Here is a 17,444-nt window from a genome sequence, read left to right as displayed (position 1 = left end):
GTCCGTACGATGTATGGGAGGCTGAGAGCGCGGTCCGTACGATGTATGGGAGGCTGAGAGCGCGGTCCGTACGATGTATGGGAGGCTGAGAGCGCGGTCCGTACGATGTATGGGAGGCTGAGAGCGCGGTCCGTACGATGTATGGGAGGCTGAGAGCGCGGTCCGTACGATGTATGGGAGGCTGAGAGCGCGGTCCGTACGATGTATGGGAGGCTGAGAGCGCGGTCCGTACGATGTATGGGAGGCTGAGAGCGCGGTCTGTACGATGTATGGGAGGCTGAGAGCGCGGTCCGTACGATGTATAGGGGGCTGAGAGCGCGGTCCGTACGATGTATGGGAGGCTGAGAGCGCGGTCTGTACGATGTATGGGAGGCTGAGAGCGCGGTCTGTACGATGTATGGGAGGCTGAGAGCGCGGTCCGTACGATGTATGGGAGGCTGAGAGCGCGGTCTGTACGATGTATGGGAGGCTGAGAGCGCGGTCCGTACGATGTATAGGAGGCTGAGAGCGCGGTCCGTACGATGTATAGGAGGCTGAGAGCGCGGTCCGTACGATGTATGGGAGGCTGAGAGCGCGGTCCGTACGATGTATGGGAGGCTGAGAGCGCGGTCCGTACGATGTATGGGAGGCTGAGAGCGCGGTCTGTACGATGTATGGGAGGCTGAGAGCGCGGTCCGTACGATGTATAGGAGGCTGAGAGCGCGGTCCGTACGATGTATGGGAGGCTGAGAGCGCGGTCCGTACGATGTATGGGAGGCTGAGAGCGCGGTCCGTACGATGTATGGGAGGCTGAGAGCGCGGTCCGTACGATGTATGGGAGGCTGAGAGCGCGGTCCGTACGATGTATGGGAGGCTGAGAGCGCGGTCCGTACGATGTATGGGAGGCTGAGAGCGCGGTCTAATGAACACGTAATAAAACCGTTTATGGTAGTCATAGTGTGGGCCCTTAGAGTCAATTCCCCTGGTGGGTCCTAGGCACCCCAGTCCGACCCTGCGTGGGCTGCTATGGTTTGTGTGCCAGGGCTGATTTTCAGTCGCAGTCCGTCTATCTGCGCCTGCGGATCACCCGCGGAGACTGTCATGGGGCGCGTCTATCGGATCTGAGCATGTCAATAAACCCTGTTGGATGCAATCTGCTGCTATATGATATACATGCTGGAACCTGTAGGGGGCGCTCCTGAGCAGCTTTCTCTCTGTAGCTGCAGTAGTCCTCCTGATGGCCGCTCTCCCGATATCGTGACTGTAATGGCCTCGGTTAGATCAGTAGGTGCTTCAGATCTCTATTTGTACAATAGCGCAGAGGATGCTTCCTCCCTGGGACTTGCTCTGAATGCGTTGCTATAATGTAGCCATATTGGTTCCAGCATGAACAGGAAGTCCCAGCCGAGAAGGTCGGAACCACGATATTCCCGATTGCCTGGGCATGCTGGGACCTGCAGTGCAGCAGCTTTAGCCCACGCCGTCAGCGCAGGTCAGGAGACTAGGCTCACGCCGCTGTGGCCTCCCGTGGTCTCTTGTGGAGGGGCGGGGCCTGGCGTGAACAGCAGAAGAGGGCGGGGCCTCACCGCCTCGGCTCTGCTGACAGGACGCAGAGGGAGAGGAGGCAGTGGCCGCACGGCAGGACGTACATACACGCAGGGGAGGGCAGCAGCATGGTAAGCGCCAGCGTACTGCCGGCCTCTGGACATGGCAGTAGTCGGCCTCTCTCCCACCTAGCCCTCCTTTCTCTCCTGCCCACCCTGTGTCCCTTCCAAGCCTTACAGCTATCATGTGCATGCAATCTTGAAGGATTATTGCAAAAATAACAAATTACCCCCTAACTAAAGTCTAGTGGACCACTTACTGATTGCTGGGACCCCCAGTGATCCCGAGGCTCTGAAACCCCAGGAATTATACTTTCCCCATTGAAGGCCGGGCCTCGGCAGAACTGGACATGCTCGACCTCTGCTACATTCATCTTCTAAGAGACTGCTGGGGATACAGAGCGCAGTGCTGGGCTCTCCCTGAGTCAGTGACTGGAGCTGAGGTCGGGCATGCGCATCTCTGAGCGACTGGAGCTGAGGTCGGGCATGCGCATCTCTGAGTGACTGGAGCTGAGGTCGGGCATGCGCATCTCTGAGTGACTGGAGCTGAGGTCGGGCATGCGCATCTGAGTGACTGGAGCTGAGGTCGGGCATGTGCATCTCTGAGTGACTGTTACTGAGGTCGAGCATAGGCATCTGAGTGACTGGAGCTGAGGTCGGGCATGTGCATCTCTATGTGACTGGAGCCGAGGTCGGGCATGCGCATCTGAGTGACTGGAGCTGAGGTCGGGCATGTGCATCTCTGAGTGACTGTTACTGAGGTCGAGCATAGGCATCTGAGTGACTGGAGCTGAGGTCGGGCATGCGCATCTGAGTGACTGGAGCTGAGGTCGGGCATGCGCATCTCTGAGTGACTGGAGCTGAGGTCGGGCATGCGCATCTGAGTGACTGGAGCTGAGGTCGGGCATGCGCATCTGAGTGACTGGAGCTGAGGTCGGGCATGCGCATCTCTGAGTGACTGGAGCTGAGGTCGGGCATGCGCATCTGAGTGACTGGAGCTGAGGTCGGGCATGCGCATCTGAGTGACTGGAGCTGAGGTCGGGCATGTGCATCTCTGAGTGACTGTTACTGAGGTCGAGCATAGGCATCTGAGTGACTGGAGCTGAGGTCGGGCATGTGCATCTCTATGTGACTGGAGCCGAGGTCGGGCATGCGCATCTGAGTGACTGGAGCTGAGGTCGGGCATGTGCATCTCTGAGTGACTGTTACTGAGGTCGAGCATAGGCATCTGAGTGACTGGAGCTGAGGTCGGGCATGCGCATCTGAGTGACTGGAGCTGAGGTCGGGCATGTGCATCTCTGAGTGACTGTTACTGAGGTCGAGCATAGGCATCTGAGTGACTGGAGCTGAGGTCGGGCATGCGCATCTGAGTGACTGGAGCTGAGGTCGGGCATGCGCATCTGAGTGACTGGAGCTGAGGTCGGGCATGCGCATCTCTGAGTGACTGGAGCTGAGGTCGGGCATGCGCATCTGAGTGACTGGAGCTGAGGTCGGGCATGCGCATCTGAGTGACTGGAGCTGAGGTCGGGCATGCGCATCTGAGTGACTGGAGCTGAGGTCGGGCATGCGCATATCTGAGTGACTGGAGCTGAGGTCGGGCATGCGCATCTCTGAGTGACTGGAGCCGAGGTCGGGCATGCGCATCTGAGTGACTGGAGCTGAGGTCGGGCATGTGCATCTCTGAGTGACTGTTACTGAGGTCGAGCATAGGCATCTGAGTGACTGGAGCTGAGGTCGGGCATGTGCATCTCTATGTGACTGGAGCCGAGGTCGGGCATGCGCATCTGAGTGACTGGAGCTGAGGTCGGGCATGTGCATCTCTGAGTGACTGTTACTGAGGTCGAGCATAGGCATCTGAGTGACTGGAGCTGAGGTCGGGCATGTGCATCTCTATGTGACTGTTACTGAGGTCGAGCATACGCATCTGAGTGACTGGAGCCGAGGTCGGGCATGTGCGTCTCTGAGTGACTGGAGCTGAGGTCGGGCATGCGCATCTCTGAGTGACTGAGATGCACATGCCCGTCCTCAGCTCCAGTCACTCAGAGATGCGCATGCCCGACCTCAGCTCCAGTCACTCAGAGATGCGCATGCCCGTCCTCGGCTCCAGTCACTCAGAGATGCGCATGCTCGACCTCAGTAAGTGTCACTCAGAGATGCGCATGCCCGACCTCGGCTCCAGTCACTCAGAGATGCGCATGCCCGACCTCGGCTCCAGTCACTCAGAGATGCGCATGCCCGACCTCGGCTCCAGTCACTCAGAGATGCGCATGCCCGACCTCGGCTCCAGTCACTCAGAGATGCGCATGCCCGACCTCGGCTCCAGTCACTCAGAGATGCGCATGCCCGACCTCGGCTCCAGTCACTCAGAGATGCGCATGCCCGACCTCGGCTCCAGTCACTCAGAGATGCGCATGCCCGACCTCAGCTCCAGTCACTCAGAGATGCGCATGCCCGACCTCGGCTCCATACACTCAGAGATGCGCATGCTCGACCTCAGTAACAGTCACTCAGAGATGCGCATGCCCGACCTCGGCTCCATACACTCAGAGATGCGCATGCTCGACCTCAGTAACAGTCACTCAGAGATGCGCATGCCCGACCTCGGCTCCATACACTCAGAGATGCGCATGCTCGACCTCAGTAACAGTCACTCAGAGATGCGCATGCCCGACCTCGGCTCCATACACTCAGAGATGCGCATGCCCATCCTCGGCTCCAGTCACTCAGAGATGCGCATGCCCGACCTCAGCTCCAGTCACTCAGAGATGCGCATGCCCGTCGTCGGCTCCATACACTCAGAGATGCGCATGCCCGACCTCGGCTCCATACACTCAGAGATGCGCATGCCCGACCTCGGCTCCATACGCTCAGAGATGCACATGCCTGACCTCGGCTCCATACACTCAGAGATGCGCATGCTCGACCTCAGTGAGTGACTGGAGCTGAGGTCGGGCAAGTGCATCTCTGAGTGTATGGAGCTGAGGTCGAGCATGCGCATCTCTGAGTAACTGTAGTTTAGGTCGAGCATGCACATCTCTGCACTATTCCAGACTGGGCTCTGCAGGGCAAGGTTTCCGGATAGTCGAATACAGTTGTTAGGGCCCATTATATTGTATCAAGTAATATTTGGGGCTCATTATACTGTATGGAGGAATATGTGGGGCCCATTATACTGTATGGAGCAATATATGAGGCCATTATGTTGTATGTAGCACTATATGTTGCCCATAATACTGTATAGAGGACCATGTGGTGCCCATAATATATGGAGGACTATGTAGTGCCCATAATACTGTATGGAGGACTGTGATGCCCATAATACTGTATGGATGACTATGTGGTCCCAAATTTGGAAGTTCTCCCCTATCTTCTGGATAGGGGATGACTTTGTTTATGGATCTGACCGCTGGGACCCTGTCATGATCCCAGTGCAGGTTTTTGAGCTGCACACCGGGGGGTTAATGTCTGGAGCTCTGTGCAGGTTTTGACCTGCACACTTGGGGTTAATGATTGTGGCCTCTTTCTGGTTCTGGGAGAGCTTCATAAACCCCTGGGTAGCTTCAATCCCTGCCAGTTATACTTTTGCCTTTGGACTAGTGTGCTGACCCCCGTGTGCCTGTTTGTTGCTATAGCTTGTTTATATGGTTCTGTTTCCCGTTGTGAGTTTGCCTGTTGATTTTGTACTGCGTTATTATCTGTGTATGACTCATTGCCTGTGACCTGACTACTCTCTGCTCGCCCCTCTTGTACCTTTGCAGCTATCTCTGTGTGTGACTCATTGGCTATATCCTGACTATCCTCCCTGTCTATGCCCCTTGGTAACTTTGTCTCGCAGTTACCCTGCTAGGAGTTATCTTGCAGCTCCTAGCTCTGTGGAGTTTAAGCCACGCCCCTAGCAGTCACGTGCTTCAGGTCCTGTGGCTCTGAAGTACGCATCTACTCGGCCGCTGCCCGCTCCACAGGTAGCTTTAAGCACGCTTTCGCTTTACTCAGGACACGCGCACGGGCTCAGTGAGCAAGTTCAGTGCGGTGTCTCTGATTGACCCCCATGATCCTGGTAAACGTAGCTTTGAAGAGAAGTTCACCATGTAAATGCAGCTGTGGTCGATGCGCAGTGTGGCGCCATTCACATGTGGCTCTTCAAATAACTCCATTAAAGGAAATCTGTCACCTATTTTTTCGCATATAAGATGTGGCCACCGCCATTTGGGGCTTATCTACAGCATTCTGTAATGCTGTAGATAAGCCCCCCGATGTAACCTGAAAGATAAGACAAATGAGTTAGATTATACTCACCTAGGGGCGGTCCAGGTCCGATGGGTGTCGCGGTCCGGTCCGGCGCCTCCCTTCTAGCGATGATGTCCTCTTCTTTGCTTCCCATCTCTGCTCCTGCGCAGGCGTACTGCTCTGCCCAGGCGCCGGACCTCTCTGCCAAGAGATCAGGTTTTGCTGTATTTTTATCTGGTACATTTGTCTCTTGTGCATGCTAATAAGGTTTAGTGCTCCCCCCCACACTTCCTCATTGCTTTCTATGGGTGAAAAAATGCAGCAGAAACACTGAAAGAATTGACATGCTGCAGTTATCCAATTCAGTCAGGAAAAAAAAAACAATGCGTGTGCATGAGATTTCTGAAATCTCTGCTTTTGCTGGTTCTGTAAAACACAGCTTAAAATGAGTGTAATAAACACAGCAAAAACGCAATGTGCGAGCATAGCCTTAGGCTGTTTTCACATTAGCGTTTTTTGCGCAGCTCATTGTGCGCGTCCATATGCATGCGTACCTATGTTTAACATGGCGTGCGCATGGTCTTGCGTTTGCACACGTTCATATGCGTTTTTGTGCGCATGTGTTTTTTTTCAAGGTGCGCGCCTAGGCGCAACCTGTGGCATTTTTGGGTCCGCTGTAAGGCGTAAAAAAATGCTTGCGCACGGAATGCATCAAAATAACGCATTACAGTCTATGGGAATGTAGGCGTGCGCATGGATATGCGTTCGTCTGCGTTTTCATGCGCATGCGTTTTTGGCGTAAACATGTGTAGACACTGGTTTTAACCCCTAGAGAATGAATGCGCATGCAAAAACGCATGATGCGCAAATGTGAAACTAGCCTTACTAAAATATTTCTCTTCTCTTACATTGTTGTGTATACTTGCATGCGCAGATTCAAGACAAGTTTATTGACGAACACCAGTACATAGCATTACAATACATAAATTGTATAAAGGGCTTGTTCAAACGCTGCATTTTTGTCTCACTTTTCACCCATTAAAAATTAATGGGGGTTAAAATGCAAGTAAAAACATTAACGAAACCGCACTTATCTTACCCAGCATTTTGCCTGCCAACACTCAATTTGCAGTGAATTTTTTTTCACAAAAAAAATTGGTAACAAAAACTCTAAAATATGTACGTTTCTGTTGTGTTTTTGCATTGTTTCCCCCATTAATTTGGGTGAAAAATGCAGCTTGAACGACCAAGTCCCTTAAATTTTTATATATTACAGTGCTCTGAAGTGGTGTTTTAGTTTGTTTAATTTCAGATATTTTACTATAACACCACTACAGAGGGTTACAATATATAAAACTGTATAAAGGTCTTGTTCATACACTGCGATTTTCACCCAAATTAATGCAAAAACACAACAGAAACAGGCATATTTTACAGAGTTTTTTTGTTGCCAAATTTTTTTTATTTTTTTTCTCAGAAAAATCCACTGCACATTGAGTGTTGGCAGGAAAAATGCTGGGTAAAGTACTGTATATACTTGAGTATAAGCAGACCCGAGTATAGGCCAAGGCCCCTAATTTTGCCATAAAAAAACTGGGAAACTTATTGACTCGAGTATAAGCCTAGGGTGAGAAATGTAGCAGCTACTGGTAAACTTCAAAAATAAAAATGGATACCAATGAAAGTAAAATTAATTGAGACCTCAGTAGGTTAAATGTTTTTGAATATCCATATTGAATCAGGAGCCCCATATAATGCTCCATATACAGTTCATGATGGGCCCCATAAGATGCTCCATACAAAATACGCCCCATATAATGCTCCTTAAAGTTCATGATGGGCCCCATAACATGCTCCATACAAAAATATGCACCATATAATGCTGCATAAAAGGTTAATGGCCCCATAAGATGCTCCATAGAATAATATGACCCATGTAATGCTGCATAAAAGGTTAATGATGACCCCATATGTTGTTCATGTATAATAATGCTGCTGCAATTAATAAAAAAGACATACTCACCTCTCGTCGCTGGGGGCCATATGCCGGAGTCGCCGCTGGCTCAGGCCCCCGTTGCTGTGTCTTCTGGCTCTCTTCAGTGACTGGTCAGGCAGAGGGCGCACATTAACCACGTCATCGCGCCCTCTGACCTGAATGTCACAGCCAGAGGAGCCGTAAGACACAGCGCAGCGGTGGAACAGGGACAGGTGAATATAGCAAGTGCCGGGGGCCTGAGCCCGTGGTGACATCGGCACTTGGCCCCCATAGCGCGCCAGTTCCTCAGCCTGCTCTAGACGCCGGCACTTGTCCCGTTGCCAACCCCGACCGCCGGCCCTGTCAGCAGCCACGGGACACAGGCTGCAGGGGAGCGAGCAGAAGATCTGGAGTCGCAAGGGACCTCCACCCTGCATTGGTGAAGAAGTGGGAACCATGACTCGTGTATAAGCCAAGGGGGGTCTTTTTCAGCCCCAAAAAGGGGCTGAAAACTCCTCTTATACACGAGTATATATGGTAAGTGCGATTTCAAATGAATAGGGGCAGAAAGCAAAAGTAAAAACTCATCATAAACCCACTCAGGGCCAGTTTTAGGCAAAGTGGGGCCCTGGGCAAAAGTTTAAAATGCGGTCCCATATACATATTGCACATCTCACAGAAGCATTTTGTTTGTATTTATATGTGCTGAGTTCTGGCCGCTAAATGAGTGTGAGCAACAATATTGAAGTCATTCGCTTATTTCCCGGCCTCTTTACTCCCACTGAGGAACAATGATGGGGACAGAACAATCAGTATCAATCTGTCCCCACACAGTATAATGTTATCCGCAGCATATCTGCAGTTTTGACTAGGCGATGTGCTGCTGAAAACAATGTATTTTGTACCGGCATAAACAATCCAGTCACTCGATGAATAGGCAGCATTTTGCTTGTTTAGTATAATACACCACATAGTCTTCCACATACTGTAATGTGCACCACAGTCCTCCATATTGTATAACTCACAACCAATAATTTCATATACTATAATATGTCCCATAGTCCTCCATATAGTAAATGCACTCCACATAGTCCTCCATATAGTAAATACGCACCCCATAGTCCTTCATATAGTAAAATGTGCACCACAGTCCTCCATGTTGTATAATGCACACCCCATAGTCCTCCATATAATATAATGTGCCCCATAGTCCTCCATATAGTATAATACATGCCTCATAGTCCTCTGTATAGTATAATGCACCCCCCATAGTCCTCCGTATAGTATAGTGCACTCCCCATAATATAATGCACCCAATAGTTCTTCATATAGTATAATGCATTCCCCATAGTCCTCAATACAGTATAATGCAGGTCCCATATAGTATATATAATGTACTGCCCATAGTCCAATAGAGTATAATGCAGCACACCGCAGAGGAGTAATAAAAAAAAACGCAATTCTCTTCTCTCTTCGTTCCCCCAATGCTCCAGGCACCCCCGGCTGCCCTGCACACGGCATGGTGTGCGATTGAGTGACATCATCGCACACCCACTGTGTCAAAGGCAGAGGGGGCTGATGGGGGAGGGCGTGTCTGCTAACTCTCCTCCATTTTGCTTTCAACTCTATCTGTGTGTATGAATATGTCACCACTTTTTTTTTTCCCTTCCCTTTTTTGTTATTGATCTTTATGCACCCTTTTTCTGATCTAGCTCTCTGTCCTCTTTATTCTTTACGTTACTTTGCATACCTGCATGCCGGATAAAGAATAAGATGTGATGCTACTATAGCATAGGTACAGTATATCTTAGCCATGTGCAAGGCAAGTTGTGTCAGGCAAATTAAGATTGTGTAAGATGAATTTTTCACTTGTAAATTGCTGCACCAAGTTTTCTGGAGGCGAGAATATAGCCAAAAAAAGGTTCCAACCCAGCCCCTCCCTTCATCAAACCAAAAGTACAGTAGAGCATTAATGTATTGTGCTCTTTAGCATGTGTTGCAGGTTCCGACTGATTTTCCACTAATACAGTTCTTGTTTCCTTTCTCAGCTTCAGCCCGTTGGGGACCACAAGGAAAAGAGAAGTGACGAGATGGACTTAAAGAGCTTGAGTGACAGTGAGCTAAAGGAACAGCTGAGGAAGCATGGGGTTAACCCAGGACCCATCTTGTGTATGCATCTCATATTTTACACGAGTGAGGGAGTGTCAGAGCAGTGTACAGGACATCAGTCTATAAGCAATGATTACTCAACACGAGAGCGAATCATTCCCTGTAGATCAAAGAAAATATCCAAGCATGGGTCTATTATATGCTTTGTGGCTTTCTAGCCCTCCAGGTGCAATCGAGTTGGTTAGAAATGAAGTCTGCTGCGGTATAATGATTATTTAGGTACAAACAAAGATCTCGGAAAGAAAGAAACCGCACGCCTTGATGTGGTATTATGCAAGGATTGAAATGCAGCGCAGGTTTATAAGGGAAGATCCCAATGCTTTCTGTCTGTCTCTGCGAGCCCAGATATTTTAGTGCATTTCGGAGAACAAAAGTGCTGACTTCATTTTGGTGATTGCATAGTGCTGTCGTACGTTTCCTCCTGCAGTTCTTATCTTCTTGCTTTCTTTTACATTTCGATATTTTTTGAAGAATGAGCTTAAACAATATATCCAGGCGAGCAATGTTTTATTACTTAACTGATCTGCTCGCAAATTATCCAGTATAGCATTGTGGATTATGTGTGATCTAAGGGATGAAAACTATTAATCGTGATTTTAATTCATATCGGTTTCCCCCTTATTTTGTCTAGCTACCACCAGGGCTATTTATGAAAGGAAGTTACAGCAACTACTTGACGAAAAGCAGTTGAAAGTTAATGGAGGTGGACATGAGGACCAGTATTCAGACAGTGAAGATGAAGGTTGGTGCAAACCGCGTTAGAGCAGTATTGGCTGTGAGTTTAGTATCTGTGATCAGATCAGTACCATCCAATGAAGAGGCTGCGACTCTTCTAGGAAGTTGAGTGGGGAGCCTCCTGTTTAATATGGGTAGCCCCTTTTATTGCAGCCATGTGCCTTGAACCTTACTTGAATGTAAAAGCTTATTAAAGGGGAAATCCAGGACTTTACAAAAAATGTATCTAAGCACTAACAGGTAATTGCAGCTTATCTGCCTGTTGTGTCCGGCGCCGTTCTTCTCCAGCACAGAGCGGTCACAGACTGCTCCTGCCAAGGATTCAGAAGCCTCTTCTGACGTCACGTCTACAGAGCGGAGGCTTCTTTTCCGGTCTGCTCTGTTGACAGGATGGGACTTCCAACGTCATTCTGATTGACAGCCAGATCCTTGATGCCTACCTGGGCAAATCGACTGTCAGTCAGAATGACTTCAGAAGTCCTGCCCCGTCAGCAGAGGCAGCCGAATCCCTAGTAGAAGTGGTGTGTGACCGCTCTGTGCGGGGGAAGAACGCCACCGGGCACAACAGACAAGTAAGGCTAGTTTCACACTAGCGCTTTTGAGCGCAGCGACGGCCTGCGCACGGCTGCCGCTAAGTCCCGCCTCCGCCGGTAGCTCCGCCTACCGGCGCATGACGCTGCATGCGCCCTGCGTCCCCTATCTTTATCACTGGGGGCGTAGGCCGTGCTCAGTATGCGTTTGGCGGCGCATGCGTCTTTTTGACGGTGCGCCGACCTGCGCCAAATGCAACCTGCTGCAGTTTGGTTGCGTTGGCGCACCGTCAAAAAGGCGCATGCGCCACCAAACGCATACTGCGCACGGCCTGCGCCCCCAGTGATAAAGATAGGGGGCGCATGCAGCGTCATGCGCCGGTAGGCGGAGGCGCGGCAGGGGGCGGGGCTTAGCGGCGGCCGTGCGCAGGCTGTCACTGCGCTCAAAAGCGCTAGTGTGAAACTAGCCTAAGCTGCAATTACCTACCTGTTAGTGCTTTAGATAAATTTTTTTGTCCCGGATATCCCCTTTAAATGTACAAGAAAAAAAGTTGTTGAAGGGGTTCTCTGACAGTAACATTTATGTATGTATTTTAAGACATGGATTGATTAAAATTAATAAACTAAGGCATACCCACGGACACAGACTCTGTAAGTGATATCTGCCCCTTAGAAGAGCGTGTCATTGGAAGTTTTTCTGATGACTTGCTCTTCCATGAACATGACCACTGCAATCAAATGCTACTGTGACTTCAAAAGTAGCAGACCTCCAGAGCGGCGTGATTGATACCCAGGGGTGCTGGAAGATGAGTATGCCTCCGTTGATTTTAAATCAATCCATGCCTTAATTTTTTTTTCCTTCTGCCAGGCAACCCCTTTAAGAGTTTTGCTCATCATAGAAAGTGATTGTTTATATCTAGGATATGTCGGAAGGATGAGGGGGACTTCAAGGTCTTGTGGATTCCAGCTGTGAGCCCCCACTGATTAGAAAGCGATAAGTGTAGCCCGTTTAAATTGTTTTGTCATCCAAAAAAGGAGTAGACCACAAATTAAAGAAAGTTCTCTATGATCAGGGTTTTTAAATCTTTTTCAGCTCTTTGGCAGTTGCATTAATTTGTATACTGGGGGAAAACTAAGGTGGCCTCCAGTATGGCATCCATAGGGCTTGCCACTCTTTTCCCCACCTACATTTACCTTGCTATGGAATGATGTTGGCCCCATTTCTGTATCACCCACTGCAGTTATTTGCCATTTCAAACTATTAGCAAACGGAGTTGCACTCTATCTAGAAGGGACTATGTTGATTTGCATGAATAACTTGTATGGCTTGGTACCTTCCAGGTCAGATAATGCTATTAACTTGCAGATATAGGGTTAAGGCCCCGTTACACATAACGATGTCCCAGCGATCTCACCAACGATCCGTCATGATGGGAACGCTGGGACATCGTTGGGCTGATCGCTGGTGAGCTGTCACAAGACAGCCCCTCCAGCGATCAGAACCAGCCACGATGGACGCTGGTTTCTAATGTAAACATCGGGTATCCAGGAGCCGCGGCTCCTGGATACCCGCTGTTTACCTTGGAAACCGGCGTACACGCTGGTTTCCAAGGTAAACATCGGGTATCTAAGAGCCGCGCGACTCCTGGATACCCGCTGTTTACATTAGAAACCAGCGTCCAGCGTCGCTGATCGGCTGGTCTCTCGCTGCCACACGCAGCGATGAGTGCTGACCAGCGATCGAAAAAAGGCCCAGGCCGATGCTGCACGATCAGCGATATCCGGCAGGGGGGCCGGTCGCTGATCCCCGTCACACAGCGATCTCGCTGGTGAGATTGCTTTGGCGTCACAAAATTAGTGATATCGCTAGCGAGATCGCTGTGTGTGACGGGGCCTTTAATCTGCAGGATAATCATTTTATGAAGGTCCCTAGCAGCTGTACTTAACCCCTTAATGTCCAATGAAGGCACAGTCTGTCATCAAGCATCTCCCCTGCTTTGATGAGGGCTCCGGCGCTGAGCCCGCATCAAAGCCGGGACATGTCAGCTGTTATGAACAGCTGACATGTGCCCGCAATAGGCGCGAGCGGAATCGCTGTCCGCCCGCACCTATTAACTAGTTAAATCCCGCTGTCAAAACTAACAGCGGGCATTTAAATAGCATTTCTGGCCACCGGGCCGGAAATGACCTCATCGCCGACCCCCGTCACGTGATCGGGGGTCGGCGTCATGTTGCCTGGACAACCAGAGGTCTCTATGAGACCTCTATGGTTGTTCCAGGCATATGGCTTTCAGCGCCACCCGGTGGTCGGCGCTGAAAGCACAGCAGTAAATCTGCTACATATGGGCGATCTGCTCATCGCCCATATGTAGCAGAGCCGATCGGGTTGCGCATGCTTCTAGCCTCCTATGGAGGCTATTGAAGCATGCCAAAAGTTAAAAAAAAAAAAAAAAAAAAAAAAATGTTTAAAAATATTAAAAAACCTAAAAGTTCAAATCACCCCCTTTCGTCCCAATCAAAATAATACAGTAAAAAAAAAATCCCACATACACATATTAGGTATCGCCGAGTTCAGAATCGCCCGATCTATCAATAAAAAAAGCATTAATCCGATCGCTAAGCGGCGTAGCGACAAAAAAATTCAAAACGCCAGAATTACGTTTTTTTGGTTGCCAAGACATTGCATTAAAATGCAATAACGGGCGATCAAAAGAATGTATCTGCACAAAAGTGGTATAATTAAAAACGTCAGTCTGGAACGGATAAAATAAGCCCTTACCCGACCCCAGATCATGAAAAATGGAGACGCTAATGGTCTCGGAAAATTGCGCAAATTTTTTTTTTTTTTTTTAGCAAACTTTGGATTTTTTTTTCACCACTTAGATAATAGAGGACATAGACATATTTGGTGTCTATGAACTCGTAATGACCTGGAGAATCATAATGGCAGGTCAGATTTAGCATCTAGTGAACCTAGCAAAAAAGCCAAGGAAAAAACAAGTATGGGATTTCACTTTTTTTTGCAATTTCACCGCACTTGGAATTTTTTTCCCGTTCTCGAGTACACGACATGGTAAAACCAATGGTGTCATTTAAAAGTACAACTCGTCCCGCAAAAAATATGCCCTCACATGGCCATATAGACGGAAAAATAAAAAAGTTATGGCTCTGGAAAGAAGGGGAGGGAAAAATGAAAATGCAAAGCCAAAAATACCCCTGGTCGTTAATGGGTTAAAGTGCGGCACCCTGTAGAAAACTAACATTTCTCCTTCTAGGAGCAGCCAGATTTCAGTCATACAGGCATGGTGGTGTGGCTACTGTCATTGCTCAGTATACTGTGAGCAGCAGCTGTAAGCACACCCCAGCCTTTGATTGACAGTTTGCTCTGCATTAATGCACTGTTGAGACGGCTGTCAGTGAATGTGCCAAGGCTTAAAGGCCTGTCACGCTAAGCGATATCGCTAGCAATATCGCTATAACTTGTGACGTCATAGCGATATTGCTAGCGACAACGCTGTGTCTGATACTTACCTACGACCGCTCCCCCGCTGGTTATCGCTGATCGCGCGAGAACGTCCTGGACTGTTTCTCGTCGTCAGCTTCCTGCGGCGCTTCCTGTGGAGAGACGAGCAACGAGCGTGGAGCCGGGCGGGAGGACGTCAGGATCGCCTAGTGTAAACAGGTAAGTAGCGACCCCCGTCCCCTGCGATGTCACTGGTGAGATCTGCCTGTGTGGCAGCTCACTAGCGACCTCTTAGCGATGTACCAGCGATCCTGACCGCGTCATATCGCTGGTCGGGATCGCTAAGTGTGACAGTACCTTTACAGTGCTGTGAGCAGTGACTGTACCTGTGTCGGCATACCTGCATGACTGAAAGCCGGTGACTTGGGAAAGAATGAATCTTTGCCCAGGTGCCGCACTTTCAGTACAGCGGCTGGGGACCTTCATAATGCTATTAACCCCCTGACTAACCCCATATCCGCTGGTTAATGGTATGATCAGACATGACTGGTTGACTTTAATAACTTTGCTTATTTAGATCTAAATGTTTTTTTCTGAAGGTGTTCAGGTGAAGAATCTGACTGATATGAGATGTGAGCTGAATGAAGATAGAGGAAATAAAACACTCGGTTGCGATAACTACAGCCAAAATAATGTAAGTTTGGCTCAACTGGCTGATTAATGAAACACAAACACTTTGGCCTTAACATTTTTAACTTGGGTGTTTTTTATTTTCCGACTCTTTCTATTGTTTTTGAGCAACTTTTAATATTTGCAATAAAAAAAGCACATTTCCAGCACAGATTAACCCTTGTGGAATTAGAAAGTCCAACCTAAGGAGATCTTATTAGTGTCCAGTCATATTGTGATATAGTTGCTCAGGGATGTGGCCTCCTGAGAGTAGTTGAGAAAATAAAATTAGTGACGGCATCCCCATGAAATTGGTTGTATCAGTTTACTACTCCATCCATAATAGAAAAAACATTTACTTATGTTAAAGGGACTCAGAATGTCTGTTCAAACCAAGTACAGGTGACCGGTGCACTGTGGCGCTGCCAATCTTTTACAGGTGCTTCTCAAAATATTAGAATATCATTAAAAAGTTAATTTACAGTTGTGGCCAAAAGTATTGACACCCCTGCAATTCTGTCAGATAATACTCAGTTTCTTCCTGAAAGTGATTGCAAACACAAATTCTTTGGTGGTATTATCTTCATTTAATTTGTCTTAAATGAAAAAACACAAAAAGAATTGTCCTAAAGCCAAATTGGATATAATTCCACACCAAACATGAAAAAGAGGGTGGACAAAAGTATCGGCACTGTTCGAAAAATCATGTGATGCTTCTCTAATTTGTGTAATTAACAGCACCTGTAACTTACCTGTGGCACCTAACAGGTGTTGGCAATAACTAAATCACACTTGCAGCCAGTTGACATGGATTACAATTGACTCAACCTCTGTCCTGTGTTCTTGTGTGTACCACATTGAGCATGGAGAAAAGAAAGAAGACCAAAGAACTGTCTGAGGACTTGAGAAACCAAATTGTGAGGAAGCATGAGCAATCTCAAGGCTACACGTCCATGTCCAAAGACCTGAATGTTCCTATGTCTATCGTGCGCAGTGTCATCAAGAAGTTTAAAGCCCATGGCACTGTGGCTAACCTCCCTAGATGTGGACGGAAAAGAAAAATTGACAAGAGATTTCAACGCAAGATTGTGCGGATGTTGGATAAAGAACCTCGACTAACTTCCAAACAAGTTCAAGCTGCCCTGCAGTCCGAGGGTACAACAGTGTCAACCCGTACTATCCGTCGGCGTCTGAATGAAAAGGAACTGTATGGTAGGAGACCCAGGAAGACCCCACTTCTTACCCCGAGACATTAAAAAGCCAGGCTGGAGTTTGCCAAAACTTACCTGAAAAAGCCTAAAACGTTTTGGAAGAATGTTCTCTGGTCAGATGAGACAAAAGTAGAGGTTTTTGGGCAAAGGCATCAACATAGAGTTTACAGGAGGAAAAAAGAGGCTTTCAAAGAAAAGAACACGGTCCCTACAGTCAAACATGGTGGAGGTTCCGTGATGTTTTGGGGTTGCTTTGATGCCTCTGGCACTGGACTGCTTGACCGTGTGCATGGCATTATGAAGTCTGAAGACTACCAACAAATTTTGCAGCATAATGTAGGGCCCAGTGTGAGAAAGCTGGGTCTCCCTCAGAGGTCATGGGTCTTCCAGCAGGACAATGACCCAAAACACACTTCAAAAAGCACTAGAAAATGGTTTGAGAGAAAGCACTGGAGACTTCTAAGGTGGCCAGCAATGAGTCCAGACCTGAATCCCATAGAACACCTGTGGAGAGATCTAAAAATGGCAGTTTGGAGAAGGCACCCTTCAAATATCAGGGACCTGGAGCAGTTTGCCAAAGAAGAATGGTCTAAAATTCCAGCAGAGCATTGTAAGAAACTCATTGATGGTTACCGGAAGCGGTTGGTCGCAGTTATTTTGGCTAAAGGTTGTGCAACCAAGTATTAGGCTGAGGGTGCCAATACTTTTGTCTGGCCCGTTTTTGGAGTTTTGTGTGAAATGATCAATGTTTTGCTTTTTGCTTCATTCTCTTTTGTGTTTTTTCATTTAAGACAAATTAAATGAAGATAATAATACCAAAGAATTTGTGTTTGCAATCATTTTCAGGAAGAAACTGAGTATTATCTGATAGAATTGCAGGGG

General features: G+C 48.5%; 1 protein-coding gene across 7 annotated transcripts in view; it reads left to right on the top strand.

Annotated features, from left to right (window-relative positions):
• Nucleotides 1–1,134: 1,134 nt before the first annotated feature.
• Nucleotides 1,135–17,444, top strand: part of LEMD1 (LEM domain containing 1) — a 64,499-nt gene continuing 48,189 nt past the window's right edge. For 6 of the 7 annotated variants that reach the window (XM_073587212.1, XM_073587209.1, XM_073587211.1 and 3 more), the window contains exons 1-4: nucleotides 1,135–1,263; nucleotides 9,834–9,954; nucleotides 10,586–10,696; nucleotides 15,282–15,376. In XM_073587212.1, the coding sequence (XP_073443313.1) occupies nucleotides 1,144–1,263; nucleotides 9,834–9,954; nucleotides 10,586–10,696; nucleotides 15,282–15,376 (447 nt within the window). In that variant the 5' untranslated portion in view covers nucleotides 1,135–1,143. Of the gene's footprint in view, nucleotides 1,264–1,424; nucleotides 1,656–9,833; nucleotides 9,955–10,585; nucleotides 10,697–15,281; nucleotides 15,377–17,444 lie in introns of those variants that run through there. The other variant, XM_073587210.1, reaches the window with a different exon arrangement.

Source organism: Dendrobates tinctorius, unplaced genomic scaffold, assembly GCF_039654945.1.
Source record: "Dendrobates tinctorius isolate UK_male_01 unplaced genomic scaffold, ASM3965494v1 ptg000098l, whole genome shotgun sequence".
Lineage (NCBI taxonomy): Eukaryota > Metazoa > Chordata > Amphibia > Anura > Dendrobatidae > Dendrobates > Dendrobates tinctorius.
Note: the sequence above shows the minus strand (reverse complement) of the source record. Positions and strands in the feature narration are given on the sequence as shown.